The 17,943-nt window shown below is 45.1% G+C and overlaps 1 protein-coding gene across 1 annotated transcript in view; it reads right to left on the bottom strand.

Annotated features, from left to right (window-relative positions):
- Positions 1 to 17,943, bottom strand: part of INTS1 (integrator complex subunit 1) — a 385,650-nt gene that overhangs the window by 240,128 nt on the left and 127,579 nt on the right. The window contains exons 25-29 of the mRNA XM_082260644.1: positions 15,027 to 15,194; positions 8,705 to 8,816; positions 7,984 to 8,142; positions 4,839 to 4,985; positions 4,594 to 4,692 (exon numbers count right to left, since the gene is read on the bottom strand). Coding sequence (XP_082116770.1) covers positions 4,594 to 4,692; positions 4,839 to 4,985; positions 7,984 to 8,142; positions 8,705 to 8,816; positions 15,027 to 15,194 — 685 coding nt within the window. The remainder of the gene's footprint in view (positions 1 to 4,593; positions 4,693 to 4,838; positions 4,986 to 7,983; positions 8,143 to 8,704; positions 8,817 to 15,026; positions 15,195 to 17,943) is intronic.

The raw sequence follows: 17,943 nt of genomic DNA, 5'->3' as shown, positions 1-17,943 counted from the left end.
GAATTTCTAGGACCACTGGCGCTGATTGGATCTGAACCAGGCGTCCCTAGAGCTATCTGGCCCCGACCATCCGAGAAAGTCTGGTCGTTTTCTGTTCCCACACATTTATCAGATACCTGATAGTTATCAGGAAAGGTGATCTTTTCTGGTTGAACCTCAGGGACCGAAGTCACCCGACTAGAGGCTACTTGGCCTATCTGGTCAACCAGATCCGATTCCTGTGAGGTATCGGGACTAATCTTAGGAAAAGGTAAAGGAAAAGATCTTTTCAGGGAACGGTAACTACCGCTTCCTGTGGTACTTAAATGTTGGAAGGGAAGAATCGCACCGGTAGTAGTGGTAGATGCTCGATCTAATGTCCTGAATACCGGTGAAAACGTCCCCCCACCCTGAAACCGGGTGGGGGCGCACCTTCAGGCTGTGTACTCCTTTGCTTCGGGTTTGGCTGGGTTGGTCCCCTTCTTGAACCCTCCTGGAGGAGTCTTGCCTTTCCCGCTAGTACCAGCCGGGCGCCCTTTATGGGCGGTAAAGAAAGGTCCTCGCTTGTTGCGAGGTCCCTTAGCTTTTGCAGCCTGTGGCAAAAAAGTGCTCTTGCCCCCAGTGGCATCCTTAATGATTTCATCTAGGTTGGCTCCAAATAGACGATTCCCCTGAAAGGGGAGATTGGTCAAGGTCTTTTTTGGAACCTAGGTCAGCTGACCAGCATTTTAACCACAGCACACGTCTGAGGATCACTGCTAACTTAGATGCATGCCCTAATAGGGGAATAGTGTCCAAGGCTGCGTCACAGATAAACCGTAGCCCTTGTATGATCTGTTCCATCAAATCAGATGTCTCCTGGGGAATATCTTTTCCCCTAAGATCTTGGCGTACCATTTTCGCCCATTCCGTAAGTGTCTGGGAAACTAGACCAATAACGATTACTGGTCTAAATGCTGACCCTATCAGAGAAAAGATAGTGCGGGACTCTGCTTCTATCTTTCGATCCACCGGGTCCTTAAAGGACGAAGTGTCCTCCACTGGAATAACCGTGGCTTTATTCAGCCTGGAAATAGGCGGATCCACGACTGGTGGTACCGTCCATTTCTTAATGATGGATTCCTCAAACGGATAGCGTCTAGCAATACGCTTGGAAATAGTAAAGGTACGTTTAGAATGCTCCCATTCTCCTTTAATCTGATTACCAAAACATTTAGGTACAGGAAAAGCCTTTGCCGTCTTGATGGGCTTATTAGTCCCAAAAGGCCTCTCTGTTTCAGTTGCCTCTGCCGGTAAAGCCTCAAGTTTTAAGGTTTCTTGCACTGCCACAACTAGTGCGTCCACCAATGCTTCTTCCTGAATTATAGCAAGAGAAGAAGCGTCCTCCTCACTGTCTGAGGAGGCTTTACCTGGGATAACAGCCCTTGCAGAGGAACCTGCAACTGCCGTGACCATCTCTGAATCTGAGTCAGAGGTGTCAGATGGTATAGGGGTAGGCGGGGGTCGCTTTCTTGACCCCCGTCCCTGACAGGCCGCCTCCACCCGAGCCACCATAGACTCCAAAATTGCTGTAAATGACTCTATACTCTGTGCACCGGCGGGTCCCGAGGCCCCCTCGAGGGAAACAGGTGGGGGAATATGTGTGGCAGGGTCCATAATAACTCCAGTTACTTCCTGGATAATATAATTCAAAAGTAAAGAAAAAAACTTTTTTTTTTTTTTTTTCTGACCCCCAGCGCCACAAAAAAAGCCCCTTAGTGTTACCTGCTTAGGGATCCCTATCGATCGAGAGAGAGAGAGAGATAGACCCCCAGGCTCACCACTTGATGCTCAGAGTTAAACTGCAACAGCTTACAGCGCTGTCTTGACAAACAGGAAGTCTTTTGGCTGGCTGCCCAGGAAGAAAGGAGGCGGCTCCGCCCCTCTGCACGCCTTCCGGCGCCTCCCCCAAGCTCCACGAGGTGTAGAATCACCTCAAACATGGCCGCCCCCATGCTGGAGACACGAGGCTACGCCAAAATGGCGGCTCGTGCGATCCAGCAAAAAAAAAAAAATGGCGGCGGCCTAAACTGAATAGCGGTGTGCTGCAGGGCACACAACACTCTCTCTGCATGGGGATATGGCGTGGTTGGCGGTACCGGCCCTGGCGGACCGCGTGGCCGTTCGGGAGGCCTGCTAAATAGCTGGAGATCTGATTTGGAAGGCAGTCTACATGTCCGTGGCTTCTGACTGGTAGGTAGCTTATACTTAACCCATAAGATTCCCAGAATGCCACAGATTACATCTTTAAAACATGTATACAATAGATCCAAGCCAAGCCTCCTGGCTTTTGCACACATAAATCACACTCAAAGTAGGAGGATTTGTGACATGTTATAGGATAGAAAGGACTCTTTCTTACCATACAGAGAGGGGCCCGCGTTCACCACAAAACCCGTCAGGGAAAAAGGGGGAACATACTACTCACCATACCGGAACCAGGCGGGCACCAACTCCTGACAGTACCCCTCTCCACCGAGGCGGGAGGGCTGTCGACCAATACGGACGCCGTGACTCATGGTCTTTGGCGTTTCAGCGAGACGTTTAACTCGCGGGGTCAGTCCCTTAATGGGACTTTGTCGCGGCCGACCCAGCGCGGAGCTATGGCCTGCACGCGCTCGTAGGCTGAACTGGGGTGACCACCGGATCTCAACATCCAGCCCGTCGCCCAGTTCAGCTTTCTTGCTTGAAGATCTCACAGGAACACTGGAGAAAAAAGCTGTCTAAAAAATCTTTTTAAGAAAAAAATCTTGCCAGGACCGAAGATCCCAGCAAGGTATCTAGGTCCTTACTCCTAACTAGACAGAAAATAACTGATTTGCTGAGGCAGAGAGAGAGAGGATATACCCTCTGGGACTGCCCCTAGGGTGTGGCCAGAGCTTTTTAATTTCCTGTCTAGTCCTGCTCCTGCGGAGGTAACATAACCCGAAGGTGGTGTATCACCGAGGACTACGTCTGTCGATGAGCGCTAGAGAAATCATTCTTATATATATATATATATATATATATATATATATATATATATATATATATATATATATATATATAAATAACAAAGAATCGACCTCCTGTTATTATATAATGGTCCATGGTTTTAATATTGTTGCGATACTGGTATTTCCATATTTACGTAATAATTCTTTGTGATTTTACATTTTTTGCTTTTTTGTGTTTTTATTTGTGGAGGCCATTTAATGTGCGCGATATGTGGTATGGAGCAGATTGCCTGGTAGACATATATAATTCCTTTTCTTCTTCTGCTACTTGCACACTGGTGTATACTGGCTTCTGGTATTTTTTGACAAATCGGGATCCTGGATGTTGATGTGGACTATGTCCCTCCGATTGGCTGGCCTTGCGGTCTTCCGGTCACGGCCACCAGTGTGCAATTGTTGTCATCTCTGGTGCTAGGCAACCACGCAGTATAAATAATGCAGGATGGACACAGATGACGCTGCTCCTGATGGCGTCATTCTGACGAAACACATAGCATCATCACGTCACGTCTGGCCTCACACTACCGGTCTGTGGAACGCATAACATCCCGGATACAGCACACAGAACGGACAGGTCTGTATTCAAGGCTTTTACTTACTGTCCCTGTTTTAAGTGCATTTTACTTACACTAAATAAAACTATCTATACGGTTTTACACTATGAGTGGCCTCTTTTCATCTACATAACCCCGTGAAGGGAGCCCCAAGTAATCTGGCAGACTGAGGTGGAAGAGGAGACATATCGGCATTCGGGTTTACCTGTTGGTGTCTGTGACCCCTGCCGGGGTTTTTCTCTCTGGTGAGTTCAGACCTGAAAGGAGGGAGCACGAGTGGATTCACGGTTCCAGTTCACCATCAGAAACAACGTTTTTTTGCACTGATTTTCACTTCTCACTTTAACTTTTTATATAGACTTATGAATTTTTTGAATATATATATTTTTTGTAGTGTATTTTTCTTTGCACTTTACCTCATAATTTACAATGTGGTTATAAATTCATGCAATATTTTGCTTACTGACATTAGTATTTTTATCACTTTGTTTTGCACTGTGAGCACCTTACTATTAGATTCAAATGATACAGTGTATGGGATTGTCATCATTCGATCATGACGACAATGTATCATTGTTCCATACGATTTTTATTGTTTCACACACATTATTTAGGTCTTTATGTACACAACATTTTAAGGAAATAGTATTTTTATTACTTTTTATCTAGATATTTGATACATTTTCCAGGCAGCGCCACCTAGACCTCTCCCTTAAATATATCCATTTAAGCTAAGAATGCTTTCTCGGTGAAGAAGAGTGCTCTAGGACACTAGGAAAAAAACTGAGGGCTCATAGAGTAGGGTTATATGGGAGATGCATAGGGAGCATGTTCAAAAGCTTTGCTAGTGTTTAAACACCTGAAGGAGTGATCCCACAACCTATTGTCTATGAAGACTTTGCCGGCGTCCTGTACTGTACGATTAAAATAATAAATTCAATGTTTTTTATACCTGCTTTAAGCTCTACGTTAACAAGTGTGCATGGCGTTTATTGGGGGCAAGCTTTGATTATAGTGAAGTTTACCTCGTCTGGGTGGTATAGAGGCCGTCAGCAGACTATGAAACGTCTGTCCTCCTGTAGCACCTCTTTCATGCTGAACCTCCACTAGATGCGCCATGTAATCTGCCAAAATAGAAAAATAAACTTTAAATTAAAGCAAGACATACTGCTAGCCATTTAATATCTGCATATCCTTACAGGACACTGACTATTACAAAATATCACACACAAACATGGAACTAAATTAGTATTGAGAATCTAATACTCACTTTTATCCATAATATTTTGTTCCAAGGCCTGAGGTTCATGGGAAACAGCCTGGTCTAGGTACTGTAGTAATTTGCTCATACTGGACACTGGGATGCCAAAAGACTGAACGAAGAGCAAGAGTTGCTGGGGCTCTAAATCTTGTAGTGCTAAAAATAAAAGTATCATACACAAAAAAATGTTTCATGTCACCAAGTTGAAAATGCAGGTAAAACCACAGAAAAATCAAGCATTGAGTGCTTACTTCTGGTGGTTTTCCTTTCCATAAATTATTTCTTATTAACTGCAAAGGGCCTTTAAACTTGCTAGAAAATTTGACTACTCCAAAAGAACCAATTCCCCAGCACAGCCTCCTTGCACAGTAAGGCTCTCTTCTAAGCTTTTTTGGCCATACTTCTCCTAAGGATCAGAAGCAGTTAGTTCTGCAGTCCTGTAATCCATGCTCAGCTGACAGCAGGCTGAAGCCCGCTGTTTGCTGACAAAGCGGCACCTGGCTCAATCTCTAAGCAATCTGCTGAGAGCCTGATCCAGCCCCCCCCCCTCCACAGCCTGGTGCTCCAATGAGCACTGGAGGAGAGAGCAGAGAGCCAATGACTGTCTGCCTAGAGTGGAGGGGGAAAGCTGAGCCATCAGTGGTGTTTGGTTGCTCAGTTCACACTACAGAGACGGTGGGGGATCGATGCTGCCTTCACCTAGGAGAGTATGTGTTTATTTGAACTTCAAACTTTTAGAGTGAAACTAATCTTTACTATTTAAGTGGCAGTAAAATCTACCAAACCTCTGCAGGTTTATGCCATAATGTGCTAGTATTGCATCGCATACTAGCACATTATGACAGACTTACCTTTTAAACTGAGCCCTCCAGATCTGTGCTGTCACCACTGCTGGCACTTCCATCTTCATCCGGTTTTCTATCCAGGTTCATGCTCTCCAACGCTTAAAAAACCAAGCCACGATGACTCTCCCACATATGTAAACACTTCGTCTGCCCTAAATCAAGGGCTACTGCACATGTTCCAGTGATGTCAGCTGCAGCTGATGTGAATATCTTCTAAATGGCGCTATTTTAGAACATAGTCACGGTACCTACAGGGATAAGCTTACCTGTAGGTACACATTTATAACAGTTTACTATTGCTTTAAAAACTGGGAGCAGGCAGCTTTTTGTTGCAGAACATTCAAATGTCTCTTCCGCAATAATTAACACTTACCAACCTGCTTGCAGCATGCAATCTCAACAGTGACTCCCATGCAAAACAATGTAGAGTGTTGGCGCCTCCCTTTTAAATAGAAATAGAAGTGTGAAGCTGCTCTCAATATAAGTATGATCAACTTAAATAGAAATGAAGGGAGTAGTGAGGCGCTAGTGCATAGATGCAATCAATCATAAATATAAAATCACAACCTCTATAAATATTGTGGTAAAAATCACCAGAAAGTGCTTAGTGTCTGTGCAAATTTGGGCAAAAAATACCTATAGATATAGGTACTTTGCCGAATGGTGAAAAAAAATATATAGTGCTATATCCGTCTCAGGGGACCCATACAGGTATTGTGAATAAGTGCACTAATATTGGTAAAAATACATAAATTATTTCTTGCAATAAAATAAAGAGGAAAAAAATACTCCAATACAAAAAAAGAGAATAAAGCAGTGAGTAAATGTGAATAAGTGTTAATCTATAAAGGATCTTTCAGCCTCCTCCTAGGTGAAGATTCAGGGATGGGGTTCTCCTAAACGGGTGGCTCAAAACTCTTATGTGGATGGCTCAGAGCAGGACTGATCAGGACTTCAAGGTGCTTGAGTAGCAAAATGCATTGAGGTCCAGCACGTCATACGTCACGTCCCGTTTGCGGTAATCTGTAGCGTGGAACGCGGAAGGAACAGTCTCCAGCGGTTCCCATCCTACCCTGTTTACATTGCCTGTATCGAGTGTCTGATAGGCACTATAAAATGTCAGTTGCTTTCTTTTGTTTTCTGTTTATCGTAATAAAAAATACTGCACCATGAGTATTTCTCCATATATTTTTTGAGTCACCTGGAAATTCGAGCCATCCACATAAGAGTTTTGAGCCATCCGTTTAGGAGAACCCCATCCCTAAATCTTCACCTAGGAGGAGACTGACAGATCCTGTATAGCTCTACCTGCACTATATGTTCTTTGAGGCCTGGGTGCATCTGGTAAGTGACCTCAGCTCACTGGGTGAAGGATCAAATACCCCCTACGTCACTATATGTCCTTTGAGGCCTGGGTGCATCTGGTAAGTGACCTCAGCTCACTGGGTGAAGGATCAAATACCCCTTATGTCACTTTGGCACCCCACTGAGAGAAGAAGCACCTTAAGGAATCACACAAGATATTATTACTTGTTTTGGAACGTTTACATTCCATCATATATGGACTTTTTTTGCTATTTTTAATTCCGTAATTTTTTACATGGTGTGTCTTTTATATTCACACTCATATTTGTGTTTAACACTTATTCACATTTACTCACTCCTTTATTCTCTTTTTTGTATTGGAGTATTTTTTTCCTCCATTTATTATATTGCAAGAAGTAATTTACGTATTTTTACCAATATTAGTGAACTTATTCACAATACCTGTATGGGTCACCTGAGAAGGATATAGCACTAGCACTTTATATTTTTTTCACCATTCAGCTAAGTTTACATTGTTGCACCATCACCTATATCTATAGGTATTTTTTGCCCAAATTTGCACAGACACTAAGCATTTCTGGTGATTTTTACCACAATATTTATAGAGGATGTGATTTTATATTTATGATTGATTGCATCTATGTGCTAGCGCTTCACTACTCCCTTCAGTGACTCTCATGCGCACGTGGGGGCTACTAGCCAATCAAGGTTTTCAACCCAGCGCCTGGAAGTAGCAGAGGGATAGAATGACGGTGGCTGCTGAGAGATGGAATCACTGCATCGCTGGGCGGTGGAGATTTTTCTGGGGGTTTAGTTCCACTTCAAAGGCGCACACAATCCTTTTGAAAGATTTTTGTAGAAATGAATGGTTTGACAACATTCCAGATGTCATTAGGTATCATATGGTCACAAAAGATGATCAAATGTAAAGCTCTAGTCTAGCCAGATAATGTATTACACTGCCAGAAAGGGCAGCAACCTACCAGCATCGACAAGACGAGGGACCTCAGAACGAATCATTCGGAGTTTCAGCCAATCAGGGAGCAGTAGGGCTTCTTCTGATGTGTCCACCAGAAATGCAGTTGGAAGAGGTTTCTTCTCAGGAAACCAGATGTCCAGCAATAGAAAAAAATCACTGTGACCTGTCATGAAATTGAAATACTTTAGTTCTATGTGGCCACAGTAATTCTGAAGGAAAATAAAACAAACTATGGTCCCACATTATTAATGTGCTGCAGCACATAACAATAATTTTCTCTTAGTCCTCCTGCAAAGTTGCACAAACAGCTGCCAGTGAAATTCACTGAATGCCGCTCCAGTGGCAATGTGACAATGATGAAGCCCTACTCTTTAAGAGAGTCTGCTTGTACTACAGTGGGTTTTATTTATTTTTTTTAAATGTTGCAGTGGCTGTAGCTGTGTCAGCATTGTCACAGCTGATTCTGTAGCTTGTCAATCAGCACCCGACTACACCTAGCACTGCCCACTGCTTTTTGGGTTGCTAAAACTATCCCACTGTAAGCTCCTGCTTCCAGGGTTGAGAGGCATATGAGACACAAAAGAAGTAGGATTTGGCACAGTCAAAAAAGGCAAAGGAAGTTTTTTTTTTTATTATATATATATACATATATATATATATATATATATTATAAGGCTTTTGCACCATATAGTAACTGGATTTGGTACTTTATTAGCAAATTCTACCTCGAGGAGGTCCAAGCGTCAGAAGAATGACCATGGCATGAACAACCAGGATGTGCATCGTTGCAGTCTCCCCAGTAACCCAACGCAAGAAAACTTGATCCTGAGACTCAGACTGTAAAAAAACATATACCACAAACACCATGAGCAATTATCCACACTTTATCTAGCAGGAATACATGTCTTACTGAGAAATAGGACTATACTCTTGGCCAGGATTGTTGGTTTGGCCGTAGCTGAATCAATCATAGATGTCATGCATTTTTTATTTGCTTTTTATTTTAGAAACAATTTTCTATACAACATTTGAACCAGTGTGTGTGTTTTTTGCAATCCAGCCCCAGGCTCACACCTCTGTAATGCCAATTGTAAGAACACCACAATAGTAGACACATCATTCACTTTACGATTAAGGTTCCCCCCAAGACTGCAAGCAAACACACTTTTAAGGGGGAAGAAAAATGGATAGGAATAAAAGGCTGTTTTAACGGATAGGAATAAAAAGGCTGTTTAATCACTAATTAAACTAAAAAGCTTAAAGTGGTGTAAAGGCAGGTGATTTATCATATTAATACATTATATGCATTAGGGAAAAAAAAAAAACCTTTGTGTAGCAACCCCCCTTAGCTGCCCTAATACTTACCTGAGTCTCATCTCAATCCACTGATGTTGCACGAGAGCCTCGGTTGTCCGGAATTCTCCCTCTTGATTGGCTGAGGCACAGCAGCAGGCACCATTGGCTCCTGCTGCTGTTAAAGTCATTGAGCCATTGAGGATAGATAGAAGCAGGCCGAGCAGCAGCACCGTGTCTGAATGGACACACAGGGCAGCGCTCGGTTGCCCCCATAGCAAGCTGCTTGCTGTGGGGGCACTCGGCAGGAGGGAGGGGCCAGGACCTAAAAAGAGGAGGAACTGGACTACTCTGTGCAAAACCACTGCACAGAGCAGGTATATATAACATGTTTGATATTTATAAACAAACAAAAAAATAGGATTTTTTGACTTACCGTAAAATCCATTTCTCTGATGTTCATTGACAGACACAGCTCCTGATCTTTTTAACCACTGGGTTATAATGCCCCCTACAGGAGTAGGACACTAGGCAGAAAAAAAGTCTGGCTAAGCCTATGGGCAGTGCCAGGGGGTATACTCCCGCTCTCTGCTATAGGTACTCAGTTTTGTTACAAGCAGTGTCAGAAGAATTAAAACTCCACAGAGGGGTGGTTGCTGTGTCCGTCAATGAACATCAGAGAAATTGATTTTACATGAAGTCAAAAATTCCCTTTTCTCTTTCGTTCATTGACGGACACAGCTCCTGATCATCTTAATCGTTGGGACGTCCCAAAGCAGTGTTAAACACGAGGGGTGGGAACAGCGAAAAATAAATTCCCAAGCCTAACTATAGCCAAACAGGAGCTCAATCAAAACAACTGTAGCTAACCTGAAAAAACAACACAACCTCAAAAGAGGACCAGGTCCTCTAAACAGCGGCCTACAAAACTTTGCGGCCACAGTAAGTATCTGCAGATGCCAACATATCCACTTTTTAGAACTTTGTGAAAGTGAGCACCGTCGACCAGGTGGCTGCCTTGCAAACCTGCATCACTGACGCCTGATGGCGGAAAGACCAGGAGGCACTGACCGCCCGAGTAGAGTGCACCTTGATAGGGAAAGGAAGAACCTGACCCTTGATGGAATAGGCCTGAATCACGGTCTGTCTGATCCACCTGGAAATGGTCCATTGAAAGAAGGATAAGGCCGACACCTGACCCTTGAAAGTACTCAAGGCCAGTTTCTGCTCCACACCCCGTTGAAGGAAGGTCAAAATCCGAGCCACTGAAAAAAAGAGCGAGGATGAACCCCAAGAGACTGACACCACGCAATGTGCGTCTTCCACGTACGATGGTAGATCTTCCTAGAAGTAGATTTCCTAGCTTTTAACAGCGCTGGAATCACAGACTCAGACAAACCTCTATCCTTCAGTACCTGACACTTTAACAGCCAAGCCATCAAGGCCAGTGACTGTAAAGCAGGATGGAAGATTAGTCCTCGGAACAGCAGATCTTACCTGAGAGGAAGCTTCCAAGGAACGTCGGCAACCAGCTGGACCAGATTCACAGACCAAGCCCGGGAAGGCCAGTCCGGGCCACTAAGATGACTGGAATCCCTTCTGCCCCGATTCTGCAAAGAAGTCTTGGCAGAAGCTTGAGAGGAGGGAAGGCATAAACCAGATGATACTATCCCCCACAGGGCCACCAGCGCTTCCGTGGCGTCCACCAGGGGATCCTGTGAACGAGCCACAAACCTCTGCACATTTCTGTTGAGCAGGGGAGAACAACAGATCCCCCTCAGGGATGCCCCACTGGAGACACAAATGATGAAACCTCCAGATGAAGGAACCACTCCCCTTGGTCCAACGTCTGCCAACTGAGGTAATCTGCCTGCCAGTTTCCACCCTGGGAATGTGTATGGCAGTGAGGGTTGGACGAACTGTTCTGCTCACCTTTGAATTCCGGATACCTCCAAAGCCACCAGGACACTTCTTGTGCCCCCCTAGTGATTGACATAAGCCACGGCCGTAGCATTGTCTGATTGAATGTGCACTGGACATCCCTGAAGACGATCTGTCTAATGTTCCAGGCACAGTCTGATCGCTCGGAGTACCAAGACATTGATCGGTAGGTAGTCTGGACTCTTCCTGCATCTGTCCAGACCCCCTGAGCAGAAATTTTGCTGAGGACACCGCCCCAGCTGGACAGGCTGGCATTCGTGGTGACCACTGTCCAGTAAAAGGGTAGGAAGGATTTTCCCAGACGAAGCACCGAAGAACTAGACCACCGTATCAGTAACTCCTTTGTTCCCCAGCCCAGCCGGATTGGATTGTCCAGAGACTGCAGATTCCTGTCCCATTTGGCAAGAATCTCCCTTGCAGGGACCTCGTATGGAACTGTGCAAATGGAACAGCATCAAGGTAGACACCATCAGGACTAGCACAAGCCTGCAAGTCCGGAAGGATTACAATCTGCTGAACACCAGTAGACAAATTACAGCCTGCAGTTTCTGGAGTTTGTCCAGAGGAAGGAGCACTCTGGCTAAGGCCGAGTCCAGACTCAGACCCAAATATTCCAGCTTTGTGGATGGAACCAGAGCAGACTTCTGAGAATTCAGAATCCAGCCAAACACCCTCAAGCTCAAATGGTGATTTTCACTAGAGCAGTAGGAGATCCGCTTGCAGAAGGAGGTCGTCTAATTAGCCCAGTAACGCGATCCACTATTGGCACAACAATGCTAGCCCCAGGGCCAACCCTTTCGTGAAGACCCGAGGAGCAGAAGCGAGACCAAAGGGTAACGCCATAAACTGGTAAAGCAAAGCGGAGGAAGCGCTGGAGACCGACACATATTGGAATGTCAAAGTAAACGTCCTTGGTGTCCATGGAGGCAAGAAAAATTCCCCTGATGCTGGGAAGCCACCACGGACTTCATCCTGAACTTCTGCACACACACAAAGCAGTTCAGCGCCTTAAGGTCCAGAATTGCCTTGATTCCTGGGGACGGTAAACAGGGTTGCGTAAAACCCCTGAAAACATTCCGAAGTTGAAATCGGGACCATCACCCTTTAAAGTAAAAGGTCGGACGGAATGACCTTGTGGACCCACCTGACTTGTACTATGGAAGTCCACGGGTCCAGGAACCAGCGAAGACGTTCCCCCACCCCAGATAAGGGACACACCTTCATGCTGAAGGGGCCTTGTCCGCGGGTCTGGATAAGCCTGCTCTGGGCTTGCCAGATCAAGTTCACTTGGATCCTCCAGAGGAGGCCCCCGAAGGGCTCCGATCCCTTATGAGTCGACCCTGAGGGATGACAAATTGGATTTTTGACTGGAGGAGTGGAAGAGGACTCCAGTGGCAACCTGTGAAGCTCTAGTGAACTCCATGCCCAAGAGGTTTAAGGCAGTGATGGAAAAATTGGATTTTTGACCTACTGTAAAATCCATTTCTCTGATGTTCATTGACGAACACAGCTCCTCATCTTCATGACTATATGGGTTATACTGGCCCTTACAGGAGTAAGACACTAGGCAGACAAAAACTTGACTACGCCTATGGGGCAGTCTCAGGGGGTATATTCCCTCTCTCTGCTATAAGTATTCAGTTTTGTTACAAGCAGTGTCAAAAGAAAAAAAACAAACTCCAGAGAAGGGTGGGTGCTGTGTCCGTCAATGGACATCGGTGAAATGGATATTACGGTAAGTCAAAATCCCATTTTCTCTTTCGTTCATTCACTTCATTGACAGACACAGCTCCTCATCTTCATGACTATATGGATATAATTATTGCCTATGGTTGCAGTTCATTCTAATGGCCAAAATGCAGCATTATTTTGGATTGAAGTTTTTTAGAAAAATATACTGCATTTTGGCCACTAGAGAGAAGGAGGAAGGGAGGTGGGGGGGGGGGGAGGTGGAGAGAGGGGGGGGGAGAGGGAGGAAGTGGGGGGGAGGGGTATTCCACACACACACACCTTTTATAATAAGTTATAGTATGTATATGGAATACATCTATGTATCACCTCAGATGTCTAAGCAAATTCCTAACCTTTTAGAAAATCTAAGTATAAACAGAAATGAATGTAATTACCTAACAGGGCCAACCCCAGGAAAGTATATAAAAAAAAGTCCACCCTTGCAAAGTTGATGTGGGGAGGGGGGGGGGGGGGAGAAACGCCTCTTTAACTTATTCCATGTTGCAGCCAGCTCCAGTGCTCTCTTCCTCAACACAAAGTCCTGACATCATCACATACAATGCAGGGACATTAACCCTGTATAGTATGATGGGGATGCTGGAGTGTGACCACAGCCAGTACTCTACATATAAGCTGAAGGGGACAAGTTACAGCACTGGAGGAAGCCTACAAAAGCAAGGAATAAGGTAAAGCTGGCTACATACACATAGATTAAGATTTGTCTAGTTCAGCAGGGAACAGCTGAATTTCAATCTGAGTGTAGCTCCCCCAGTATTCAGGGTTTTCACATGTTCTAGTTGCCCCCCTCTCCTCAGGCGCCTGTACCATGTCCACAACCTCTGATCATCTCCCGTACCATGTCCACAACCTCTGATCATCTCCTGTACCATGTCCGCAGCCCATGACATCTCCTGTACCATGTCCGCAGCCCATGACATCTCCTGTACCATGTCCGCAGCCCATGACATCTCCTGTACCATGTCCGCAGCCCATGACATCTCCTGTACCATGTCCGCAGCCCATGACATCTCCTGTACCATGTCCGCAGCCCATGACATCTCCTGTACCATGTCCGCAGCCCATGACATCTCCTGTACCATGTCCGCAGCAGCTCATGACACCTCCTGTACCATGTCCGCAGCCCATGACATTTCCTGTACCATGTCCGCAGCCCATGACATTTCCTGTACCATGTCCGCAGCCCATGACATTTCCGGTACCATGTCTGCAACTTCTGACCATCTCCTGTATCCTGTCTGTGGTCTCTGACATCTCCTGTACTGTGTCCGCAGCCTCTTACCAGCTCCTGTAACATGTCTGTAGCCTCTGACCAGCTCCTGTAACATGTCTGTAGCCTCTGACCAGCTCCTGTAACATGTCTGTAGCCTCTGACCAGCTCCTGTAACATGTCTCTAGCCTCTGACCAGCTCCTGTAACATGTCTATAGCCTCTGACCAGCTCCTGTAACATGTCTGTAGCCTCTGACCAGCTCCCGTAACATGTCTGTAGCCTCTGACCAGCTCCTGTAACATGTCAGCAGCCTCTGACCATCTCTTGTCTTTTATCGTGTCTGCAGTCTCTGAGAGGGAGCCTGGAAAGAAGTTTGCCCTTTTATATATAAAGCCCTCTGTGCTTTCAGGTCTGTCTTATCTATATATACAATACACTCTTCAAATGTGCTTTAAAACTCATGGTTTTCCCTATTATGAACAAGAAAATAATGGTGTTATGCTATTGAGTCGGTATAATAATGCTATGGGGCTGGTATGAAATTATTTCCAGTGCTTAATTTTATTCCCAGTCTGGCCCTACCTTCAGACACTAGCACAAAACTGAGGCTTAGCCAAGCTGAGAGGAGTTATGCCTGGACAGAAATTCTAGCCTTTTTTTTTTTAACAAGTGTCTATTCACCCAAAAATGGTAGCATAACTCATGTAGTAATGATTAATAACTTGTCTGTGTCCTACGATGTACAATAAAGAAAAGGTCAGCCTTCTTGGGATATATTCCCGCACTACCTTACCAATGGCTAAATTTAAACTTTGTATACATCAAACAACAAACACATGGTAACAAACATACCCAGCTGTACACCTCATCACCATCTTTGCTCTTCCGCATTCGTCTGACATAGCGTGAGAAGATGGAAAGCAACGCAGACAGAACAGCATTAGACTCAGTGCAATAGGACAGCTTGGAGAAGAGATGACTCATTATGGTAGATCGTTCCACTGTGAGACGAGCCACATCCTACAAAACAAAATCTAAACCTATTACATGTGTGCTCACAACAGACTAAATATAAATCTAAACAATTCAGGGATGTATAATATACAGTACATATCAGATATAGCAGAATAGACCTGTAAATAACTTAACCCACTTTAAGACCAGGCCTGTTTTTGACAATTGGTGCTTACAAGCTAAAACCTTTTTTTTTGCTAGAAAACTAATTGGAACCCTCAAACTTTATATTTTTTTTTTTTAGCAGAGACCCTAGAGAATAAAATGGAGATTGTTGCAATATTTTTCGTCACACCGTATTTGCACAGCGGTCTTCCAAACGCAATTTTTTTGGAAAAAAATCACTTTTTTTTAAATTAAAAAATAAGAAAAAACAGTAAAGTTAGCCCAATTTTTTTCCACAATGTGTAAGATAATGTTACACCGAGAAAACAGATACACAACATGTCATGCTTCAGAATTGCGCATGCTCGCGGAATGGCGACAAACTTTGGTACTTAAAAATCGCCATAGGCGACATTTTATAAAATGTCTACAGATTACCAGCTTAGAGTTACAGAGGAGGTCTAGGGCAAAAATTATTGCTCTCGCTTAACGATCGCGGCGATACCTCACATGTGTGGTTTGAACACCGTTTACATATGTGGGCGGGGCTTACGTATGGGTTTGCTTCTGCGCACGAGCTAACGGGAAAGGGCGCTTTAATTTTTTTTCTTCCTATTTTATTTATTTTTGCACAGTTTAAAAAAAAAAAATGATAATTTTTATTCCTATTACAAGGAATGACAACATTCCTTGTAATAGATATAGGCATGACAGTACCTCTTTATTGTGAGATCTGGGGTCAAAAAGACCTCAGACCTCACAAGTACACTAAAAAATAAAAAAAAAATAAAAAAGAGCCTTTAAACCTGTTGCTAGGCAACGTTTGACATCGCTCTGGTCCTCCAAGAACATAGAGTCGAATGAGGGCCAGCTTGCCCTCACTTGACTTCCTGTCTGAGAGGATCCGGGACCGGATCGTTTTCCCCGCTGCCGGCGGGCCCTGGTAAGCGGGGAAAGCAGCCGGGACGCGGCAGGAGGGGGTGGCACCTCTTCCGCCGCATTGTAAGGGTGATCCCGCGGCGAATCCGCCACTGGGACCACCCTTATCTGAAAGCCGACCGCCTGCAGTTTAAATAAATACCGGGGTTATGGCAGCTATCTGCTGCCATAACCCCAGTATTTAGCTTTAAACGAGCAACGTATATAGTCTTTAGGCGGTCGGTAAGTGGGTGAGTATATTTGCATTCTGTTGACAATAAAAAGGTAAACCTGGATGTCGCTGGCAACAGCACAGTCCATAAAAGGAGGATGATTTCTTACTGCCTTTTTTAAAGCAAGAGAGTGTATCATGTGCAAAATACAACATAGTAACCCAAAGCAACCTCTAGGCATTGCATATCTATGAGGTACTTGGCAATTTGGTGTCACAAAGATTAAGAAACACCTGTTTGCCATGCATGGACTCAGAGTTTAGATGCCAGGTGTAATTAACTGCTTGACCTCCCGGAAGATTTACCCCCCTTCGTGACCAGGCCATTTTTTGTGATACAGCACTACGTTACTTTAACGGCCCATTGCCCAGTCGTGAGACACTGTACCCAAATAAAATAAATTCTCCCCACTTGGTGCTTCGAGAGGCGCGGAAGCTGGATGTCCTGCGACATGAGGCCGCGAAGATCATGGTCTTTCCGGATGACTCCATAGACACTCAGCGTCTTCGGCGGTCTTTTGACCATGTCAAACTGCAACTTTGCAACCGCAATATTAAGTACAGTATGTTGTTTCCTGCCCGGCTGCGAGTTCAAGATGGCGAAACGGTGAGATTCTTCACTTCCCTGGAGGACACTATGCACTGGTTGGAGACACTTCCCCGGGCACTATCTCCACGTCCGTGAGTCCCTCTATGTGTTGCCTGTGCTATGGATGCTACATTTTTCCTTTTGGAGTTTTGGGGGGTGTCCTCTTCCCGTAGGATCGGGGATCCCTGTACTTAGCTGTGCCTGGCTGGGCCCTGCTTGTTATGATTCGTGGCCTTTCTCCTGTGGCTATCGGACCCCTCTGCCATCAATGCCCAATTTGCGAGTTATTATGAGGAACTTTATTGCTCTCGGGTGGTTTACCCCCTGGAGCGCCTCATGGCCTACCTCGATGATCTGGAATTTCCGCAACTGTCAGAGGCAGGTAGGGACAAATTAGATAGCCCAATTTTCCTCGAGGAACTATCCAAGGCTATTGCGGCTCTACAATCTGGTAAGGCCCCCGGTGGAGTTTTACAAGGGCTACCGGTGGAGTTTTACAAGTCCAACTTGGACTTGGTGGCCTTGCGCCTTCATTCCCTGCTGCAGGGTGCCTTGGATACGAATAGCTTACCCTGTTCTATGTCAGAGGCAGTAATTGTTGTTATACCTAAACCTAAGAAGGATCAGGAACGTTGTGCGACGTATAGGCCGATTTCCCTCCTCAATGTGGATGCCAAAATTCTGGCGAAGGTCCTGGCGCGACGCTTGAACTCGGTTATTCTATCGCTGATCCATGGGGACCAAACAGGTTTTATGCCGGGCAAGGGGACGGACATTAACATACGTCAAATTCATACCCACGTTTCTCATGCAGTGATATCGGGCTTGGGTGGGGTGGTGGCCTCTCTGGACGCAGAGAAGGCCTTTGATTATGTCGAGTGGGGTTATCTTTGGGAAGTCCTACGTCGCTT

The sequence above is a fragment of the Pelophylax lessonae genome (assembly GCF_965119305.1).
Source record: "Pelophylax lessonae genome assembly, chromosome: 6".
NCBI classification, from domain to species: domain Eukaryota; kingdom Metazoa; phylum Chordata; class Amphibia; order Anura; family Ranidae; genus Pelophylax; species Pelophylax lessonae.
The sequence above is the reverse complement of the archived record's forward strand: the minus strand, read 5'-3'. Positions and strand labels throughout refer to the sequence as shown.